General features: G+C 39.8%; 1 protein-coding gene across 3 annotated transcripts in view; it reads left to right on the top strand.

The window, feature by feature from the left end:
- The first annotated feature begins 3,311 nt into the window (after nt 1–3,311).
- LOC134530282 (C-Maf-inducing protein-like) overlaps nt 3,312–23,131 on the top strand; it is a 344,834-nt gene continuing 325,014 nt past the window's right edge. For 2 of the 3 annotated variants that reach the window (XM_063364992.1, XM_063364991.1), the window contains exon 1: nt 3,312–4,553. In XM_063364992.1, the coding sequence (XP_063221062.1) occupies nt 4,023–4,553 (531 nt within the window). In that variant the 5' untranslated portion in view covers nt 3,312–4,022. The remainder of the gene's footprint in view (nt 4,554–23,131) is intronic. The other variant, XM_063364990.1, reaches the window with a different exon arrangement.

Raw genomic sequence — 23,131 nt, 5'->3', positions numbered from 1 at the left:
GGCTTGCCAACGTGAGTATTCGGGTATGTCCAGAAGGATGAGTGAATCGTAGGCTTCCCGCGTTTTACCATTGTTGCTTGTTTACAAGTATTTTTTTTTTTTTCGCGACGTAGTTGAACGACTACATCACGTAAACAGAAAATTACGTGAGTTCCTACTGTTCATCCTTTTTCCCGGTTTGTTAGGTCAGGTCAGCTACATTATAAATACTTTAAAACTAAACAACCATTAAAATTAATTTTTATTATTTTTAATGTCCGTTCAGTTTCAAAGTATTTATACTGTAGCTGACCTGACCTAATCTACCTTTGTCCCGTTTTGTTAGGTCAGGTCAGTTACATTATAAATACTTAAAACTATACAAGTAAAATTAATTGATATTATTTTTAATTTCCGTTTATTTTGAAGTATTTATCATGTAACTAACCTTACCTTATGGAAAATTTCTGTTATTTAGGCATTCACGCACACACGGAAAAATATAAAATGGCGTCTGTTGAATGATTAGATAGGGCTTGTATTGCAAAATAAGAACGGCGATATCTCCAAAAGTAATTGGAATTTTTAATCTCCGCAGGCGGTTTTGAAAAGAGGACATAAAAGAGCATATAATGAAAGTTATTTCATATTTGTACGATTTTTTTTGGCGCTAATCCGTACAATACATATTTACCGCACAAGGACTACTCTCACGTTACTGCACAGGCTACCTAATGTAACCTATAAACTGTAACGTCTCAGAAACCAGCAAGAATTCTGAAACGCTGTTTTCTGAGTAAATAGTGGGTTATCTGCACTTTTCAAAAACACATTTGAAATTATATAATTTTTTAAAGAAAGGCCTTACAATTTACATTATTAGCTTGCACTCGCCTACACGCACACCCAATTTATAACTACACAGTCTGATGGCTTGCCATAAGGGCACGAAAATGGAACAGTGGTGAACTTGAAAAAGCGAAAACATCCACTAAGTACACGAGTTAAACCCTTGAATTTCAATAAATACACAGCAAATGATTTAAGTTTGACGATTGCCATAAGCAAACAAGAATATAATGTCTTTCACCTTTGGCCTTTCATGTTATTTTACAATTTGAACACAATAAAAACGATGTTAACAACACTTTTTTAATTCCTTGCAAACATAATTATTTTTCTACTTTTTACATATTACAAACATAACAAACATTAACGAGGGTGATAGTGAATGTGTTCCGACAAATTAGGTACCTATCAAAAAACATTTTATTCAGTAGTCCTACACAAAACGGAAAGGTGCCTTATTGGTTTCAACAGTGACTTTAGATTACTTACTTAAAGTTTTCCTTATTTCAGTTACAAAACAAACATCGTAAGATTTTTAAGCTCTTGAAATAATGTTTATTTACATTATTATAACTTTTGTTATTTTATAAAATGTATCCAATACTAAACGTCAATTACATCACAGGAAAACAAGTTATTTTAAAACATCCCTTTAAATAAATTTATTTCCTTTAACGAAACCAAATCAATGTATTTCTATTTCCTATTATTCCTCCTTAATTCTTTAAAGTGTATTTATTAACTTTATTAATAGTGCAATAGAGTTAACAGTAAATTAAAATCATTATGCTTAATTTAACTTAAAATTAATTTCCATGCACATGAAATATTTGACTATACAGCACAATATGTTGCAAAATCACTGTTACAATGTTACATAGTTGCAATTGCATTGTCGAACCTTTTCAAATTTAGAGCAATATTTCCTTCGAGACCCAAAAATTTAATGCTTGTTTGAATTGTTACGAAATATAAATACTTCAATTGATGTATTGTTTAAAACATTCCCTAGCAATGTTGCAGAAAGCATACTCTTGGATTATACTTTGGCAGTTGTAGCAACGTTTTATTAATATCAATATCATAACAATGCTGTAACTTATTTTTCATATGATTAAAAACTACAAAATATTTGATATTATGTTACTTTTCAAATTTGTGTTTTGTCTGTGTGAATTAATTTGATTATTAAAGTTATTATAAATATATGATACCTGTGGCGATTAAGCTCTCTATCTATATTTCTTATACAGAGACTCCTCTGCTATGTCACATTATTCAATGACACATAAATGGTGACGGATCATGTAAATGGAGGGAGATTTCTGGAAATTTTCACTATCGCTTCTGCAAATTTATTAAATGACAACCAATGATATTTAATTTCATGGTTACGAAAAAAATTATTTATTTTTATAAAATTATTATAAAATTATAAAATTTTATTTATTATAATATTTACATATAAATATAATGAACATGAAACTATTTTAAACATATTTAAAATAAAATTAAAAAAAACATGGCTATAACTGCAGATAAATACTCAGCTTCTACTGCTCGCATGGAATAATGTAAATGGAAGATCTGAGCATTGCCGATCTAATTAGTATGGATGTGTACTATTATTTGCTACTATTGTAGATAAATCTGTGAGATCTGTCTCCAGTTTCGAGATCCAGCTCTGCATCTGTGTCATTGTAGAATGGGTCTAAGTACCAACTGGTATTCCATCGTATTTCTTTATATATGTGTATTTTTTAATGTACGACTATGCAACTTTACTGATTGAATGAAATATGTTTCGGTTGTATGTTTTTAGTTTTTTCTTACATACTCTGGTAATGTTAATAACTTATTTTATCTCTCTTCAAGTATTCAAACATAAGCCCAGGTATTTCATGTAAATACTATAAATGCCCACAATAAATGTAAACTCAAGAACACGAAACATAAATATTGGTCGTACAGTAGAATATTTGAAGAAATACTTATTAATGTCTATCCAGGGACAACATTTAGTTTTATAAGTGGCTGTGACATTACTTACTCATGGTTGAAATGTTGTAATAGTGACCTACCAAAAGTTTGGTTTTGTTACAGACCATAAAAATGAAATAAAAGTAGCAATCCTGTAAAAAATTAAAATAATTAAAAATTTATTGCGTGAAATATGTCCTATTGAATTTTTTTATCGGTTTATTGGCTAGTTATTCTGAGTCATAAAGTACTGTAGTAGTACGGAAAGTTCATTATATGGTAGTACTATCGCCAATAGCGGAAGAAGTTGGTATAATTGTTTCTAGACTGTGGCGCTACCCTCAGCCATTTGAGTGAACCTTTAACCGTTGAAATAGTGAGTCGACTATGTGAAGTATCGATCCTATCGGACATCTAGGACTCCCTTCTATTATGGTTTTTTTTTCTAGAAAAAGGTTGTGGGAGGGGGGGGGGAAATGAGGCAAGGAGGAGGGATAACCTTCCTCGCCATGTTGTTGGCGAAGTGGGAGAAGGAAGGGTTTGGTGCTCCGCGATAGTAAACATTCGACAGTGGGCCGGCGGAAGTTGTCGGGTGCCTTGTCAAATAATACTTTTCCTATCCCGAGTTACAATTTTTACTGTTATTTCACGTTGTCGTGGGTAATCAAAACGCTAAACGAACTAATTTTGATACTTTACATTTTATTCCTCATAATGGCCTCATTAGATTATTGTGACCATATTAAATGTTAGTGTATAATTTCAAAAGGTGTTTTAGGAAACAACACGAAAATTTTCATAATTTACACGACCGTTCATTTATTTTATTAATGTAGTGAGAATGACGAAGGAATCAATAGAAGACGGTGCTGTTTATCGAGTACGAAGAATTTTTGAAGTTTCATCGGAACTAAACATTAGTGCGTGATAATATTTAGACCTGACGTGGGGCTTGAATTCCCAATGAATTGTATCGTAACAGTGAACGCTTGTCGCGTGTCTTTAAAAAAATAATAATTTGCGGTAAAGAACATATCTAGTTTTTTTTTTTTTTTTTTTTTTTTTCCAATGAACGGCATAACTTAAAGGAATAGTTGTTCGTTAGCTCGAGACTGGAAAGTGCGTGGAGTGTGTGTCAGTGTGTGATATACTCGTATCCGCCGCGGGCCGAGGATACGCCCGCCGCCGTCAAAGTGTCGTCGTGCGCCGCCCTGATGTTCTGCTTCGCCAAGCCGGCGGGGGAGGGCGCCGCGACGCCCGAGGAGGCCCCGCCGGGACGCTGGAAGGGCCGGGCGCGCCCCAAGGGCCGGGCCGACCAAGGGCGCACGAACAACTGTCGCGAGCCGCGGGGGGACGCGGGCGGGGCGACGCCAGCCTTCCTGGCGGCCGCCGCGAGGGTGAACAGCCACGGCGGCAGCTCCGGGGACTCCTCCCCCTCCACCTCGTCGGCGGGCACGTCGCGCCAGGGCTCGGTGGAGTCGGACTCGCCGAGCTGCTCGTCGCAGTCGTCCGCGTCGTGCTCGTCGTCCTCCATGGCCGTCCCGCCCGCACCGCAGGGCGCCCTGGCGGGGGCTCCGCCCCAGAGCGCCGGCCCGCGCTTCAAGCTGCTGCGCGAGGGCGACGTGCAGGTGTGCTACCTCAACCACACGCGCACCGTCATCAGCAAGATCCTCAGCTCCAAGTTCCTGCGCCGCTGGGAGACGCACCACCTCTACCTCAACGACTCCTGCATCTCGTCCAAAACGGTGAGTCCGTGTCCTCGGCACTCTCGCGTGTCCAAGGATTCCTTACTTGCCTGTTGAGCCTTTGTTGTGAAACGTCGTGAAGAGTAGAGGAAAAAAATGTTGTGTACGTTAGGGTTCACCACTGAATTATATCAACATTAACACTGCAAACTAGTTTTCGACCACCTACTTCAAATAACGTAATTTAATTTTAACGATGTATATAAGTTATTATTTTTAAATGTGTCATATTTATTTTATAATTATTGCGCGGTTAGCCACTATGAAATTCGTTGTAAGCAATTTTGAAGATATACAGGATATACAGGGCGTTTGATATCATTTTCATTGTAATGTTAAAATGTTCCAGTTTTTTTTATGTTATAGAGTTGAAACAGAACTTTTTACGCATAAACAAAAGTATTAGGAAACTTTAATTTTTCTTTATTTTTTTTAATGCGCGTAATTACCGCAATAAAAATTATCGAACAAAAGATCATAAAAAAAATGTTTGTATTGTTGTGTGCTGCACACTTTCGGCAGTCAGTTGTTTTTACTACAGTATTAGTGCTGCAATCTATAGTCGAATTTGAGTATCTGAAGAGAACATGGCGGTCGGTTGATCCGCCAGTGCCATGGAATATCAAATTATAAATGTTATGATGTCGTTTCATATCAGTACGTGTCTGGCACACGATGTTTTTCTGTTAACAAACTCTATTATGTTTGCGTAGTGGCAGCGAAACTTGCCTTCTAAAAGAGTCAAATTAAAATATGCTTACCGATGACGAAATAGACAAATTGTTAAAATTGTCAAGCCTCGTATGTCTCAGAATAGGGTCATGAAACATATTGTCCGCGACGATCGATGGTATCCGAGTCACTTGCAAGTGTCTGGGCGCGAACCATAGTCGTCGCTTGTCTAGCCTCGTACGTCATGAGTCATGAGCTTGGCGCCTATTGCCCACGTCCGTCGAAATCCCAGTTCCTGGAATGAATTAACACCCAAGCGTCCGAAGGGAATTGTGTCGTATCTTCAGTTTTTCAGACAATTGGCATGCGTAGTTGCACGTCATCCAGTCAGTTACGGGAGTAACTCTCAAGACAAATTTGGATCATATACTGTTAATTATACCGTGTGAAATCGTTATCAAGTAATTTAATGAATGAATTTGTATACATGGGGAACGAGCAAAGTGCGGAATCTATTGAGGGCGTGGTCAGAAATAGGCGGGGGTGGGGCTATTAACACCCCCCCCCCCCCCCCACATTTTGTTTACACAGCTAGATTTTTTTTCCCGTCAATAATAATGCACACAATTAACCAGTTCAAAATGACTGAAGTATGGCCACCGAATAAAGCAAAATAAGAGATTAGCCTTCAGTGGTAATGTAAGGAAATACCTTACACAAGCGGCAATTTTGATATGAGAATTAAGGTTTAAAAAAAAAAACACTCTAAGGTCCTCAGATAACCTAAAATTGGGCTCAAGAATAATCTTAAAAAAATCTGCGAGACAACCCCAGGCCACACACTCGCTTAGAAAGTATTTCATATGTCTCCCCCCCCCCCTTTTTTTTTTTTTTTTTTTTCAAAAGTAAAGTAGTCAGTCCAGAATATATTCTCCCCTCGCCACCCACCTACCCTGACTGTCGTGCCCGTGTGTCCGTGTGTCGGAACGAGGCAGGCGATCAGCTGTGTTGTTCGCGGATGTGTGCCGGCGGCTTTATAGCGCATTGCGCGGGCGTGACGTGGCTCGCGCGCGCGAGGAAAAAAAAAAAAAAAAGCTGTCCCGTCGCGTGACGCCGACCGCGTGACGCACTTCGAGTCCCTGGCGGGCAACCGCTACAGAAACCACGTCCAGCGTGAACTTTCAGTTTCAGCCCATGCGAGGAAACCACCCGACTGAAACTTCGGTCCTGACCGTATTCGGACCGCGAGAGAACCGCCGCCGATTCATCATATTGCCGTCCGGGGCAGTAAGCGTGGGCGAGGCCAGAAACCGAAGTTTCTACAACTCGCTAAGTGCATAGTAATTCAGGTGCACCCCACAACTGGTGAAGAATCATTTGAATCGACGGCGGGGGTGCGTGTCTTGTGGGTTAGGTTTGGCACACGGGCCTGTGTGTGTCTGGTAGGTGGTGTAATGCTATAAAAGTTTAAAGTTACGTGTACCTAATTCGGCGGGGGAGTGGAGGGGGAGGGGGCTGATTCTCCTGAAGTAATAGACAGGTAATATATTAGGTCCAGACTTCTGTCCCCCCCCTTTTTTTTACCACAAAAAAAAAATAAAAAAAGTCAATCCTGGAATACGTCATGTGACTCGTCTCAAAAGTGACACCAGTGGTCCATGCTTCCTTCTGCAACAGTAGTTCAGTCGACACAGGGAACCAATTGAGTTACGATATATATATATATATATATATATATATATATATATATATATATATATACACGTGGTAGTAGGACGAAAACTACAAATCTATTTCTAATACAATTCGTTGGAAATTTACAAGGTATGGTACGTGCAGATCTCATAACATATACAGTTTATATATATATATATTTTTAATTTAGGGTATTTTTAAGTTGTACATAAAAAAAGAGGTGGAAGCTTAACAATGCTTTTTGTTTAGATAGATGTCTTATGGTCTGCACTGTTCATAAAATATTCATGGAATGATAACTAAAAAATCAAAATCTAGGGTATTTTTATATTAAGTAAGCTTGTGGTCTTAAACTTTTGTTAGGTATTGTTTTTGTTGTTTCCTGAGAGACCTCTGAAGCTACTTTTGAGAACTGTCAAATTCGAGACAAGTTCCGTAGGTATATCTTAAAAGTTGGACTGGGATCAATAATAAAACCAAGTCGCAATTTTGAGGGTGCAACTGTTGCACCTTCGACTCGAGAAGCACAATGTAAATAATATTGAAATAAAGAAGCATAAATATTTGGCCAATAAGGAAATGGATTGCACGATTGGTTTGTTTTTGTATACATTCAAAAAATTTTCTGGGGAATTTACAAGTCGTTTCGTTTGAAGACCGTTAATAAGTTTATACAGCCTGTGTCATTTTAACTGTGTATTCATATTTTATTAATCTTTAATTGTTTACAAATATTAGTGATCAGTGTTTATTTAATGGTTTTGAGAAACATAAAGGCTAATTTATATTTAAAATCTTAGCATAAATTGAGAAAATTAAATCGTATGTTTTACATTTTTGAACCAACTATGAGTTGTGCTCTAAACGTAGAAAGCTATTGTTTTTCCCATGAGTATTATCCGTTGAGAAAATTAAACTAAATGCTTCGAATATCCCGAGTTGTAATGTGGCCACGGCGTATTAGATCGTCTGAAGTGAAGTCCCCACGCAGGCTTTGCACAAGGACTATCTTCTTTTACGCTCTCATATTCTCACAATCCGTACATTCATCTTCGGTGGCCAGTGAGGTAACACAGGATTGTTACAACATACTTATTAGCTGCCCTAACCGGTTTTAACTCAATTTGCATTTCGTGTAGTAAACATTACTGGATAACACGTTTGTAGTGCCACAGTGATAGAATTTTTTTTTTGTGTAACATTCGAATTCATTCATGTTCCTCTGTGTTACACTTCAGAATAGTCATAATTAGGTTTCAAAGCAATTTTCAACCAGTTTCTATGTTGCTATTTATATTCTGGCTTCCAACTTTCGAACACGAAAGGAAAAAGTCACTACACAGGCCATGAAATCACATAAGAAGCCTTGACCACATGGCTCTATGATAGCGGTGGCTGATTACAGTTGCGTGTGTGCCCTATGCTGCAATTTTTCAGTGGATTGCTTTCAACCCAGCACTTGGTCGCCTCGTGCGCTACACGAACATGCGCGACCAAGAGTCAGGATTCGTACGCCTCCTTAATATCCTTTAAAAAAATCTTTAATTTGTATTTAACTAAACAAAGGAACTTAAAAGTCGTTACTTACATTTCACTAACAATCTTAAGGAAACTCCTTAATGAAGACTGACAGCGTGCAAGTAATGACTAAACGCTGATATTTGAATAATCTTTTGTTGCCAACTTGTCAACAAACAACGCTGTGAGCATGTGCAGTAGTATTGGTGAATTACGGGCCACATGATTAGATTTTTTGGATAAAAATCATTTTGAATTTTTTCGTCATGATTTGTATCTCACCTTTAAACCAAAAAAAAAAAAAACTTTGCGTATTACTGACTTTGAATTTATAAGGTAAATGTAATCAGTGATCAAATTAAATGTTAGGGCTATAAATTTCAAATATGCACTATGCTTAGGTTAGTTATGTGTTTCAGAGTTGATTCTGAATTACCCAACAAAATTATTTTTAGTGCATTAACGCTGTTATTGGATTGAGGTATTTATAAATGGTTTTCCACCTCTTGATATTGGTGAAAGCGATGAAGTAAAGGCGTCCTTAAACTCTTTAGTTATTTTTTATTGCACAAGAAGGTATGGACCATAAGTGGTATGTGCAGCGCCACCCACTAGGTCTGACAGGTGACACTCACCGCCTCCCCAGAGTCTTTCAAAGCCCGTAGAGTGAACACAGTGTGTAGGGCGCGGGTGAGGCCAACATCTGCCGTGCTTACAAACTTGTGACTTTTCAGTATAAAGGATTTGTGCTGGGACAAAAAAAGATGTGAAACTTTTTTTTTTAAATTAAAAAGTATTAAGTGTTTATTTTTAGGACCACCAATTACCATATTCTAGCCACGCCTAGTGCCAAATGTTTGAAGAAAAAAAAAGGGGAGGGAGACGGAATTTAAAAGCCCCACTCTGTGGAGGCGATCGAAACTGTGAAAGGAGGATAGTTATAGTAATTATAACGCCAAAACAATGTTTTAAGGAAAACCTTTTGAATATAATTAATGTCTGGACAGCGTAGGGAGATGACTTTGTCGTTTACCCACACGAGAAACCCACCCCTCCTCCTCTTTCCTCCTGAGGAACCAACAAAAGTGCGTTCTTGCCCAAGACCACACTAGTTCTCATTTCATTGTTCATACCATGGAAGTCTTGAAGTTGACAACAATTTTGTTTTATCCAAAATTAAATTTTATTTGAAAAAAAAAATATCATTGTACGTGAGCATATTTTAAAGATTTTCACAATCGAGAAATATGTTGCATCCGCGAATTTTTTTAGCGCTGACGTCACAGATAGGCAAACGTGATCGGATGTGAGTGTGTGCATATATATTCACGTCGCGTCAATGCGTTGCGCCATCCACGCTGTTGTGGTCCCAGTATCACGATACATTTATACCTAACTGGCAGCATCATTCAAAACTCACGATCCTGACAACGTTTTTCGTCTGTTAAGCAACCTTCCACTGAAAATTCAGTACCACCTAAAAATCAAAAAGAAAATTCCACGAAACCCGACTAGAGTACCAGTAAGACCCCTTGTACGATACGGAAGCGGAGATGGATCAATTAAAGGAGACGTATTTCAAGGAACAGAGTATCTACAATGGTACGCGTGAGGACACGGATCCGTACAGCTCCATTTTTTTTTATAATTAATTTTTCGTAACCGTTAAAATGCTGTCTCATTGGTTGCTGCTTGTCAAGTTTCCGTGCATTGTGGAAACGTCACACGCGATAGTGAATTGTTCCTGGAGATCCGTCTCCGTTTACGTGATCCGTCTCCGTTTCCGTGTCATCGTATAACGGGCCTAAGGCCGGTATTCCAAGACCCAAAAATAAGGGTTTAGGTGATGTTCCCTAACCGTATTACAAGTGCACAAAATCGATAGAACACGGCCAGTTCCTTATTTTTAGGAAACGGCTACCTATCATTTGCCCAACTTACGCGCATGCGCAGAACTAACTTTTTCAGTGATTTCGCCTAGATGTCGGGGACGTATCAAGCGTGTTGGCGTGCCAATTGAAACTTTAGCGAAACTATCCTGAAATACATTTTGTACGCTTTAATGGTCATAACAAGAAATAATCGCAACTTAAAAAAAGTACTTGAGAAAATTAGAAAGGTGGTTCCGTTTTTGTGCGATGGTGATGCCATCTCTGGGATTTTTGTCGTAATAATTGTATCGATACATGCGAATCCAACCTCGCGCAGGGCACCGTTTATTAAAACGGTTGCTGATTCGTTTTTATTTTCTTTAGTGGGAAACTGTTTGGACACGTTCTGGAATACGGCCCCGCGAGTTAGGTTACGGTCGTGTCCCGACAAGGCAGTGCTTATTCGCTACCTCGCCCGAGCGTCTTGGAATACCGCCGCACGATTTCCGTCAAACGTTCCGCGCCAGCCACGCGCCTTCCAAGAAGACTTCCCGGCGGCTGTGTTCGGAGAAGGCGCGCGAGGCGACAGCGCGTGCCGTGGGACGAAATCCTCCACTTAGCGCGTCGCCTGCGCGCAAGGTCGCGATGCCCGCCTCTGACCCGCCGCCCGCCCGCCTCTGACACGGCTCGTCCCCTCGGTCCCCCGCCTCTGACACGCCGCGTGAAATAATTAGTAGAGACCGGAATAAATTCGCGAATTCATTTCGCGATAGGCTAAAATACAAATCGTTATACCTCAGTGCTGCCTCTGCCATTGGTTCACAACTCACCTGGATGACTCTGGGCCAATGAGAAACGCCCGGCCAAAGCTTTATCGAAATCACAGGCTGCTACGTTGGGACGTCTCACAAGACAGCAGCCGATGAGTGGGTGACATTTGACCGAGTGTACGTAGAACTATGGAGTTCATCCTGCAGGTCATTGAACCCGCGAATTTTTCCGGTCCCTAATAATTAGTTATTTCCTCGCAACGCTTACAGACTAGCATGTTAGTAGTATACATGTGGTCGTAAAAAGGTGCGTAAGGTCGGGGAGATATTATTAACGTCTTGACATGCCAACAATCGGGGAAAATAGTTCAAAATTATGATTATAGCAAAAAGACAAAAAAAAGTCCTAATTTTTCCTTAAACGCTAGCCTTATCGTCCAGTTGATGCCAAGCGACCACTCGCTCGATTGAGGTCGCATCGTTCGATCGCAGCATCGTTTCCACGCTTCGCTTCGGCGGAGGAGTTTTTTTCTCTCTCTTTTATTTTTAACGTTTCTCTGGGCGGGAAGCCGGCGATTAGGGTAGTGGCGGTACTGGTGAACTTGGCTGACTGGAAGCTTGAAGGGCGACGGGTACTGTCGCCCGCCACCAGGGGCGCGTGCGCTGCCGGTACAAATCCAGATGCAAACAAGCACCAATGCGGGCCGACCCCAGCATGGTTGAACACCTCTGCTCCCGACCAACTCTTCTTTATGGACCATCCTTCTTGTTCTGAAATGAACCTCCCTGCTTAATTCTTGCGATATTTTAACTCCGCATGAATGAGCCCCAGGGTTTTCTGCAGTTTTTTTTACCTAGGCTAAACTTAATTATTTATTGTCTAGAATTTAAGATAGGGGGAGTCAGTGGCTGCCGTGGCTGGCCAGTCCCCGAACAAATTACACTATTAATGCTACCTTTTCTGCATGGCTGAAACCCAGCATGACTAGGCGTAAATGCTTCGGCCTGGAACGATCCTAGAGTCTTCCCTTAGACAGACCCCTCCCTAACAAACACACTTAGTTCTAGTGAGGATCCAGACGCGCAGGAAAGTCACGTCGGTGAAGACGTCCGGGTAGCACGTCGTCCGCCACCAGAGGCCCGCCGATGTCGTCCTGGAAGAGGGCGAGGATGTTGAACAAACAACCCTCGTCAAAGAACAGAAAAGAAAAAAAGAAAAAATCGGTTGTCTGTAAAGTGGGTTTACGGACGATAGTTTAACGTGACGTCATAACAAAACATTGATGAAATGATTGCATACTTTTATGAATAAAATTGAATCTTTTTTTATTGAATTATCACTATTTTGTATGGATACAAAGAAGGAGTGAAATGAAATCTACAATTTTATTGATAAATTTACTTTTATTTGCACTCATTAATTCAAATATGTTTATTACTTTAACGAACAGATTATTTTAACTATAACTTTTATACATGTTTGCTATTTAACTTCTTCCAATCTGTGTTATTCTGTTAAGGATAGGACGATGATAGGAAAAGTCGGAAACGAATGGGAATGTCTCAAGTTTAATGTGCCTCGAAAAAGTCAAATGGATGGTTGTTCCAATCGAGTGGAAGAGAGATAGATAGATGCGGCGCAAGCGAACAATGAGCGTGACGGGACACAGCGTGACGGGACAACGTGCGTTACGGTTCGCTTTTTCGTGCGTGCAGCCGGCGTTCATCGATTTATTAGACGTTGTCACGTCAAAAAAAAAACACGTGAGCGAATCTTTCAGTACTCGCCGGAGATGTGTAGCATCATAACCTCAAGTGTTCTCATGTTGCAAGTTCTGGCTAGCTTAGGAAAGAAAACAATCGCGGGAACTTTCAGCTCCTCGCCTTGAAGCCGCTCGTTGCAGTCGCGTCGTTGTGGAGCGGTGCGCTCGCTCTGCCCGTATTTTTAGTCCCGGACCGACGCCGATGGGGTCGACCGGACAGTCGGCGCGTATTTCAGGTCCGCGCATGCGCACGTGCAGTCGTAAAACTTCTTCCGTGCGCCGACAGTCCACCTCAAGCTGGAGTCCATTTTGTGTGTGTTTCATGCGGCCCGGAAAACGAAGTTCTGCTTGTCTTGCATGATTAACAAATATTTCATCTCAAAATATTTATTTTATAAGGCATAAACCGTGACGTATATGCAGTTGAAAACAAATCCTTTGCAAATATTGGGATATTTATATATATATATATATATATATGTGTGTGTGTGTGTGTGTGTGTGTGTGTGTGTGTGATGTTAAAAAGGAACCCAAACCGTACCGACTGTTTCCTACCGTGTTGATTCAACAATCAAGCCAGTAACATACAGCTAGTTCAAATCACTGGTACACATTTTTACCTAATGAATTTAAAACCAAAAACTTTCATGGTTTCACTTGGACCTTGGGAAAAAAAAAAAACAATTTGCCATGACGAATGTGAATTACGTCCTGAATCGATGACATTTCGAAAAATTTTCTATTTTATTTATTTATTTCTAAATTTTAGTCGTGGCACACAAATGCCACCTCACTAAAACGAAGTTTGCTTTAAATACCCCATTTCTATTTGTTATTTAGAAATGACTGATGCCATGACGTTCGTATGGATTTTTTTTCCTAGTGATACCTACTATTTTTCAAAAACCAATCGCCTCTTATTATTCACTTTGTGAAAATATTGTCATACAAGCTATAACGCCTTATGAGAATATTAAAAAAAAATATATATTTACTAATGTTTACTTGAAAGAGAATGTAACCTTTTGGTTTTGCCCAAATACATTTTGTAAACATATAGTATGTTCCAGAGAAGTTAAGGCATTTTGGGCAGGTGCTTCAGTGAAATGTTATTACTTTGACGGCTCCATATTGTGACTAAATAAGCAAAAAAAAAAAAGAAAGATTCATGTAGCACATACTAGTAGATAGTGTATTAATTTATATTTCCTTAATTTTATAATCTTATTTATCCGTCAGTCTAAATGTTCGCTGTAGCACCTGTCCAGAAAGTCTCACTCTATCTTGAACAAAGTGCACAGCAGTCAGATGCTGGTTTCATCTGCTGGCGCACCAGGTTATCCTATAGTATCTCACGCTTGGTAGGCAGTAAAGAGCAAATGGCGCTCACTGTTGCCACATTGATACTACACGGCTTGTGAACGTTAAAAATCTTATTTATAGTTACCATCGTTATATATGTATTTTTTAATTTTGCTGTTTGTTACTTTTTCTAAGATCATAAAATAGTGTATATTGACAGTATTATTACAGCTGTCATTCTGAAAGAAATTATACATATGAATTCAATGCGAAACACCAATGATCATTTCATTTGGAAAAGCTATTTGTAGCATTCGGTTACTTAAAAAGGCATCCCATAAATTCATGTGCTGTGTTGAAACAGAGGCAGACTGTTTTGTTTTATATTAAAATTTTGATGACAGTAAAGGTTGAAACGATGTATTGAAAGATGATGTATTTCAGTTATTTCTCCTTAGAAGTAAAAATTGAGTACGAATAGGTGGCGCTCTTGGTGGAATACAAAATGAAAAAAAGTATTTCGGAAATTCTCATTCAAAATTAAAAAAAAAAAATATCATGTTTCAAATGTATTTTAGAAAATTTTCAATACATTTATAAAGGTGTGTCGGAAACTGTTGTGCTCAGTGGCGCCTGTCTGGCAACAGATCACACCGAAACAAGGACAGCGCTAATGTCTCGTGCATCGGAATGAGAGAGTAAGTATCAATTTTAAACTAACATTGCGAAGACACGCTTTCAAATTGAGTGGAGACACGACACATGCGGCGGAAGGTTTTACCAGGGGAAGCCTTCTTTTCACAGACGAGAGAGCCGAAACCCGAAGTTCCCCGAAGTTCATGTTTTTTTTTTTCCGTATCTTTAATGTAGCTATCCTAACCAAATCAACCGTCTATAATGTTTTAAAGTATTTATAATGTAGCTAACCTAACCTAATTGACCATTAGTATCCTTTTATCAACACCGCCATACTTATTTACAATGAACCAAAAAAAAAAAAAACGAAGATGCACGATCAGACGTTTGGCTCTCTCGTTTGTGAAAAGAAGGTTTCCCTTTTACCAGAGTCACCATGTCTTCCGACGTTCCAAAACAATCCCTGCAGTGTCACCCCACCCTTCAAACTTTCTTGCCGCGCTCCGAAAGAGCAGGTGTTGTATGAACAGTTGCTGTCAGCGTGCTGCCTTGCAGCTGCGGGCGTGTCGAGAGTATCGATCCGCCGGGTCGATCGACCTTGCTCGCGTGCAGCGGTCGTGCCTCGGTGGGCAATACGGGTAAGTGCTCCGCAGTTCCTGTGACCTCGCTGTCGGGTAGAAGAAGAAAAAAACCATCGTTGTACGAGGGAAAGTCATTAAGTAAGTCAACAAATACACTGAAAGTCACTTGGAAACTATTTTTTTGACGTGATAACGTCTTATAAATCGATGAACGCCGGGCTGCACGCACGAAAAATTGTCACGTTCCGCCTGAGCCGAGCGTGCAAGAACCGGCCAACAACCGTGCGAGAAAATCTTCTATAATATCAAACAGTTTAACGCGGGCTTTTTAATGAATTGTTCGTGATTATATTCAAAAAAAATATTTAAATTAAATTAGCAAAAACTGTAAATAATATTTGAAAATTAAAAAAGTATGCAATTTTTCATCAATGTTTTCTTATGACGTTATCACGTAAAATTATCGTCCGTAAACCGACTTTACTGATAAAACTCTCCCCCCTTTTTTTAACGTAATCTCCACCAAAATTTTTATGCATCTAACCGATTAATTTATCAGTGCATAAAAATTCTTTGGGTTGCTGTCACAGCAACATTCGAACTTCATGTTGCTCATCTATCGTCCAATCACCGAGCACCATCGTTATTTTGAAACTTGAATACGCACGCGCGAGAATGCTACCTAGTCATTACGAAATGAATATCATAAATACTTGATGATGGCTGCCTGCCATCTGTGTTAACGTCCTTCGGAAGTACTTGTTACTAATTTAAGATACATCGAATCAATTTGTGACTTACTTAATGAACTTCCTCTCCTAATTGTCAATTGCACAGAACAGAACTAAAAACAGTAACTGGCGTCGAGCTGAATCATACAATGTGCCCACTTATCGTGGAGTATTATTTTGTGTATTATGGTTTATATTTTACTGTATGTGTCGTCGAAATGTAGGGCTATGTCCAGGTTCGCGGATACAGAGATCAACAAGTGGGGTTTTGGAATGTTACATTACCAATCTCAAAATGAGGTCACTTCCCGTGTCGCTCGTCGTTCCAGAGGTCGCGACAGCTCACCCTGCTTCACCAGAAATAACATAGCTCGTTCACATAAACATAGCAAATATTTTTTCCATAACTCTGGGGAAGAAATATCCCTCAATTCCCTCCTCCCCCCCCCCTTTTTTTTTAAGTGAAACTTCTTCGCTAAGGAGGATAGAATTTCCGATAGTTATGAAAATTCCGGTCGCACGAGGGGGATAGTTAGGTACGTGGTGGGGGGGACCGGTAGAGGAAGAGAGCGATCAGATTGCCCCCGGCACGGAGACCCGGGTGTGGAACACGGGGTCCCCACAGCGGGTGTCAGGGCTCGTGGAACAACACCGTCTGCAAGGGGAGGAAGGGAAAGAGAGTGTTGTTATCTGGGCTGGCTGGCAATACGGCGGTAAAAGACAAAAAGTCGCCTCCGAAACAACCAGTGCCATCCAAAAACCAATGCGGACAGCAATGTCCAAGGGCCCTCCCCCGCACGGTAGACTCTTTTTTCTACTACGTCCAACTCTTCTTCCAGATCCAGCCTTCTGCTTCCCGTAAGCATCCTGCTTGATATTAATTCATGAAACCTTTGCATCCCGCATGTCAGAGCCCAGGGGTTTTCCCTTTTTGTCTATGCAGCGTTTTACCTGGGCTCGGCTTATCTAGTTTTAGTCTAGTATAGTCAGTGAGGGGAGTTAGTCGTGGCGCCAATCGACCAATCCCCCTCGCTAGCACACGATGCATGCTACCCCTCCTGCATGGCTAACAAACACCCTGCATGATTAGAGCGTATGGGCTTCGGCCTGAGATGCACTTAGTCTCCCTCCCTAAACCGGAACCCTCCCCAACACACTTAGTTTTTAGTTAGGTTAGGAAAAATTGGTTGTCTGGAAAGTCGGTTTACGGACGATAGTTTAATGTGACAACGTCATAACAAAACATTCATAAAATGATTGCATACTTTTATGAATAAAATTGAATCATTTTTATTTTAATAATAACAGAATAAATACTGGAAATTATACTAATAATCAGATTTTTAAAATGCAAGAATAATTAACCTTTATTGCCGAAATTGTTGTTGTAATAAGCAATGAAAACCACATTAACTTTTCACTTCACTTTATAAACAGTCGACGAAACAGTTCACGCGTAGATTACTTGTAATTAATTTTATAAACTGGAGTTTAGCTATAAAGTTTAAATATAATTATGGACAAGTTTTCATGTAAATAAACTGTAATCAAATATCTCATAAAATTTATGAATCACCATAATTTTTTAGTCAATTGTAACATAACCCATTATTACTGCACTCGCCGACAGCGTAACGGGACACAGCGTAACGAAACAATGAGCGTACCGGGACACAGCGTAACGGAAAAACGTGCGTAACGGGATACTTTTTCGTGCGTGCAGCCGGCGTTCATCGATTTATTTAGACGTTGTCACGTCAAAAAAAAAAATCGAGTGGTATCAGTCCGTGGTCGACCTCGCCCGCGCGGTCGAGTGGTCAGCGCGCGGTGACGTCCCGGGAAGCCAGAGCAAACTCTCTCCCCCCTCCTCCTCACACGCGATCATTGCTGACGTCAATGGATAATCGCCGCGGTCTCCGGCCTCCAGGACCCCGCAGCGGCCGCGCGACTGTGACGGGGAACCCTCTGTACGCCCTGTACGCTCTGTACCACACACAATATTGCTAGAATGTCTTCTCGTGGTACCGCTTTCATTGATTTCATTGATTATAAGGTGAAATGTGAAATATCATGATTTCTATTCATTCTTTTTTTTTTTATGGCTTTGGAGGACGCTGCTTGGGGAGGGCACGAGGGAAACATCCATCCTCAACTTAGGGAGAGTTCTTGGCGCAATGCAGCAGTTCTGCTGATCAGCGGCGCAACAACTTAATTTTCAAAAAAGGGGTGGGGCAATATACCGTTTTATAAAGAATCATCGATCCCCCCTATTGAAGCGGGGTATCCGGGGGTCCTCCCCCGGGAAAATTTGTATTTCAAGGTGGAAAATGGTGCTATTTAAGCAGTTTTATTATCTAAAAATTCATTACACGGCACTTTCTTTGCCCCCGTTTGTCCCCACTTCAAGGTTTCAGAAGGGGGAGGGGGCAAAATATCCTTGACCCCCCCTTGTTGTTGCGCCCCTGCTGCTGATTATTACGGACTCTCAGTCATTACGACCGATCTAGACGTCCACCTAACTGAACTACGGAGTGCTGTGTGGGTTCATTTACGAAAACGGAGAAAACTCAAGGACGTCTCAAAGTCTAGCGTTTTGTAGATATATATCGCTCATGTATCTCTTGTAATAATAATAATAAGAAATCATCTGCAAAGTACCTTAAACGGAAAATATGAATCCTGAGACTTATTTATTTCAGCTTTTAAATTATTAAGAGGTTTGCAAACCTGTGTAATTTTTAGATTTACTTCGTCGCTTGTTCCCTTTGATGCCCGCCTCTGATTACTTTCAGGCGCGAAAAAAAAAATAGACAAAATATTTGAAGGACGGGGGAAAATAAGTTTTTTTTAACGCACGGTAATGAATATTTTTCATTTTTTTAAATTTTTTTTTTAGTTAAATAAAAAATTATTTTTTTCCCGCCTATAACTGCTAGTGCTAGACGTCACTGTTATGTTTATCCAGGGACATGCGGAAATCGCGTTCAACTCTTGTGTCATGTAACGTGTATAAAATGTGATAATTCTGGAAAATAGTACTATTGGTACTCTCTTCCCGACTGTTGGACTTGCAACGGAACGCATTATGATTTTGCACTAAACTGACAGCCACATGACGCTGTTGACAAAGCACCATTGACATATCAACAGTGGCAGAAGGATAGACCATTGGGACTGCTTTTAAAAACCGTCAGATCTGAAACTAGTTACATGGCACATGCTTTTTTAATTTTAAATTGTATAATGTATAATGTAAATTTATAGTAAAACAAAACGTATATAACTAAGGTAAACTTAATAAGAACTGTATCCAAGAAAAAAAAACTTACAAACACACAGAAAAAAAATTCTAGGTAAAATAATTACTAGCAAGTATAAAACATATTACAAATTATATTTATAAGCTGCTAAACTAATTTTACGTAGGAGATATTAAAAATGGATTTGTAAAAAAAAATTGGCATTAATACAGACAAGATAGGCTACATAAAGGTGGAAAAAGTTTAAGAAATTTACCTATGGTAATCATTTTAACTATAGTAAATATGTTTTGTTATAGAACATTTTATAAAAACTAACCAAAGACATAATATATCCTGAAAACACTAATCAATAATTTATACAAATTCACACATATTCAGTCATATTTGTAGGCTGGTTAGAATTCATGCCATTATTAGACACACCTGTATTTAACGAGGAAATTTAACAGTTTGCTAGACTTTGATAAGTACTCTTTGTCAATGTTATCCACGTGTTTTTTTATAATAGGTTGTGGTCGGGGAGATATGTTTATTCCGCACTTGACCGGGCCAATGGTAAAGCTGTTAGCTGTACTACTGAACGTCCATGCTTCGCCTTAACGGCGAGAGAGTTTTAGAAAGAGTTTTTCTTAGAAAGTCTGGGAGTCAGCGAGAGTGCTGTGACGTTTGAGTGTTGGCGTGACAGTGACGCATAGATAGTATTGAGGTGTGAAATTAAGCGTTGCGTGAGAAGACGAGACAGCTTACCAGCGAAGCGATGATAGGAGGGTTATAAGCTTTTTTTTATAAGCTTTACATAGCCGCACCTCTGCAACTCGTCTCGAATCGTATCAGCCCCAGAAGCTAGGAAACAAAAAAATAATCCCCCCTCCCTCCGGAGTTGCAGTCAGGATGTCTCGATAGCACGGAACGAGTGTGTACGCACATGTAATATATCGACATATGGGCGAAAATCTGAAGGATTCCCGGGGAAGGGGCCAGCAAGATCACGTTTATTATTCCCATTTCACAGTTAACGATTTTGCAAGCGCAAGCACCCTTGCGCCACCCCCCCCCCCCCCCCCCTTTTACCTTCCCGATCAACTCCCTCGTCTAAATAGAATGAGAAAAAACGAGAAACCAATAATAAGGTAAGAACTTCATATGACGCAAATCGTCTGCAGTCCGGACACGAGCTCAAATTTGTGGCAGTCGTTAAAAAAAAGTTTATGGATGTGGAGTTAAGGCCTGTTACGAACGGGAATTCATTCCGAAGGTTTCTTAGCTCTTACTCGAGGAAGTTTAAAACGGTTTTGACATTAACACGCCCAGTTGTAAAATTATTACCAGCGGGTTATAATCCTGATGATTCATTTAGAAAGCCTAATCCTTACATGGGATTCTAACGCTTGAACTCTTCGATAATAAGTCGGCGCTTCAACCAAACCATACGCCACGTCAAGTCGAACCCGGGAGAGATTAGTTGACGCCTGGGATGGAAAAGGCAGCGGAGCAGAGAGTATGTCGCGCATGTGGGTTAGAAAAGAGGCATGGGAAATGAACCGTTATTTGCGCCTCTCTCTCTCTCTCTCTCTCTCTCTCTCTCTCTCTCTCTCTCTCTCTCTCTCTCTCTCTCTCGCGAGGCTCGGGGACAGACTTTCGAGAGCTTTGTTCACAGTCGGTCGCTGATGATCCCCACCTTTTGTGTTTTAAACAGTGACACTTTCGCAGCACGAGATATTTCAGGTCAGAAACGGTAACCACTGCAGCGCTTAAGTGGGTATGTATATCCCGTTCCAGGTCATGATTTTATATATTTTATGTTTGCGTTCCGCACGGTTAAACTTGCCGGTATTTATTCATCTCGTGAATGTTCAGCCACTCAAAAAGTCCGCAATTTAAACCGTGCGGAACGCAAATATAAAATAATGACCTGGAACGCAACGTACCCCGTTAACCGCTGCGCTGGTTACCATTCCTAATATATCGCATACGGTTTTTTTTTCACAATAAGCAGAAAAAGTTACATTTTTAAAGATTTTTGTGGAGTACGGATGAAAATGAAATTGAATATAAAACGGGAACTTTTCAAGTCAAAGTCAATTTTAATGGCTGCTAAGTGATATGTTTTAATTTCTTTCAGTAAAAAAAAATAATAATTTAATTCTTACCTGGCCTTTTAAAATATCCAGAAATTTAATGATTTTAAAAGGCTAAATAAAATAAAATAAATTGAAACATATCTCGCAGTAGCCATCAGTATTGCTTTTCAAAGAAAACAAAAAAAGTTTTCAGTGTTTTATTACATTTAGGTTTTTCCTTATCCATACGGTACAAAAATGTTAAAAATTAAACTTTGCCAGATAGTTTTGAGAAAAAAAAGTATGCCCTGTATGTAATTTTTCATTTCGTTGAAGTTGTGTCATTCAAGAAGTCCACATGTTGAACCGTGTTGAACGGTAGATATAAAACAAAGTCCTGGAACGGTCCGTGTGTCGGACGAGCGGTGGCAGTCGCTGCGACAGGTACTCGAAGCCTCGGTCGGTGCTTTGATAGGCCGTGGCCGGTTTCCGCGCGGTTGTGAGGAGGGGGCGACTTAAATTCTGCCCCTTTGAAGGGCAGCCCTTCAGGATTTTTCTGGCAATGGTTTGTTCGTACAGCGACTGGAAGGGCTGCCCATCCAATTTCTGAAAACATGTTTCTTCAAGTGTTTGAATAATCCTGAAAACTTACCCCTTGGAGGGCAGCCCATCAGGATTTTTCTGACAGTAGTGTTTTTGTAAGGTTGTCTGATTTGTTGCCCCTTGGATGGGCAGCCCTTCAGGATTTTTCTGACAGTGGTTAGTTTGTAAAGTGACCTAACCTAACTTAACCTAACCTAATCTAACCTAACCTTACCTAAACTAACCACTTACGATATATCGGACCCCCTCCCCCTTCTTACATAAAATTTTAACTAGTTTCCCCCCAAAAAAAGCGTTTAATTGTTAAATGCCGTTAGCTAAAATGTACAGGTAAACTAAAACAAAAAAAGTTATTATTTAACATTAATAAAATATTAAAAAAAATATATTAATTAGTCTTTGGAGAAGATAAGATTTTAAATAATCTTAAAAGTAGTATGTGAATGGCGGAACTGGAACATGGCTTCTGGCTGTGGATGGTGCGGATTGTGATTGTCGGTCCGCCATCTTGGATTCTGACGTCACGGCGGCCATCTTGGACTCAAAAATTCCTCAAAATTCCTCAAAATTCCTCAAAATTCCTCAAAAATGACTCAAAATGACTCAAAATTTCCCGTTTTAAGAAAACATTTCCCGTTTTCGAGGGAAAAATTCCCGTTTCGAGGGAAAATTAGGATTTCGAAAAACCACAAAAGTCGTTTTGCATTAAAAACCACGAAATTCCTGATAGAGGCTTAAGCATCCTTAACTCAAGCCTCAGTTAAGCCTCTTTTAGGATTATGACGTCACCGTTGCTATTTTCGTTACGCCCGCCATCTTGAAAATCCGCAATTTTTATGTTAGAAAATCGGGAAAAATTTTAAAAATCATTAAAAAAAATTATTTGATCGAATTAAAAAAAAATATTAAAATCCACTGTTGCAGTTATCGTTACGGTCGCCATCTTGGATTATATAAATGTTGCATATTTCGTTACACCCGCCATCTTGGTTGAGTACCATGTCATTCTTACACTTTACGTTACGAACACCATATTGGATCCTTTTAATGTTGCAATTATCGTTATGGTCGCCATCTTGAAATTTAGTCACCATCTTGAAATTTAGACGCCAT

Source organism: Bacillus rossius, chromosome 3 (genome assembly GCF_032445375.1).
Source record: "Bacillus rossius redtenbacheri isolate Brsri chromosome 3, Brsri_v3, whole genome shotgun sequence".
Lineage (NCBI taxonomy): Eukaryota > Metazoa > Arthropoda > Insecta > Phasmatodea > Bacillidae > Bacillus > Bacillus rossius.
Note: the sequence above shows the minus strand (reverse complement) of the source record. Positions and strands in the feature narration are given on the sequence as shown.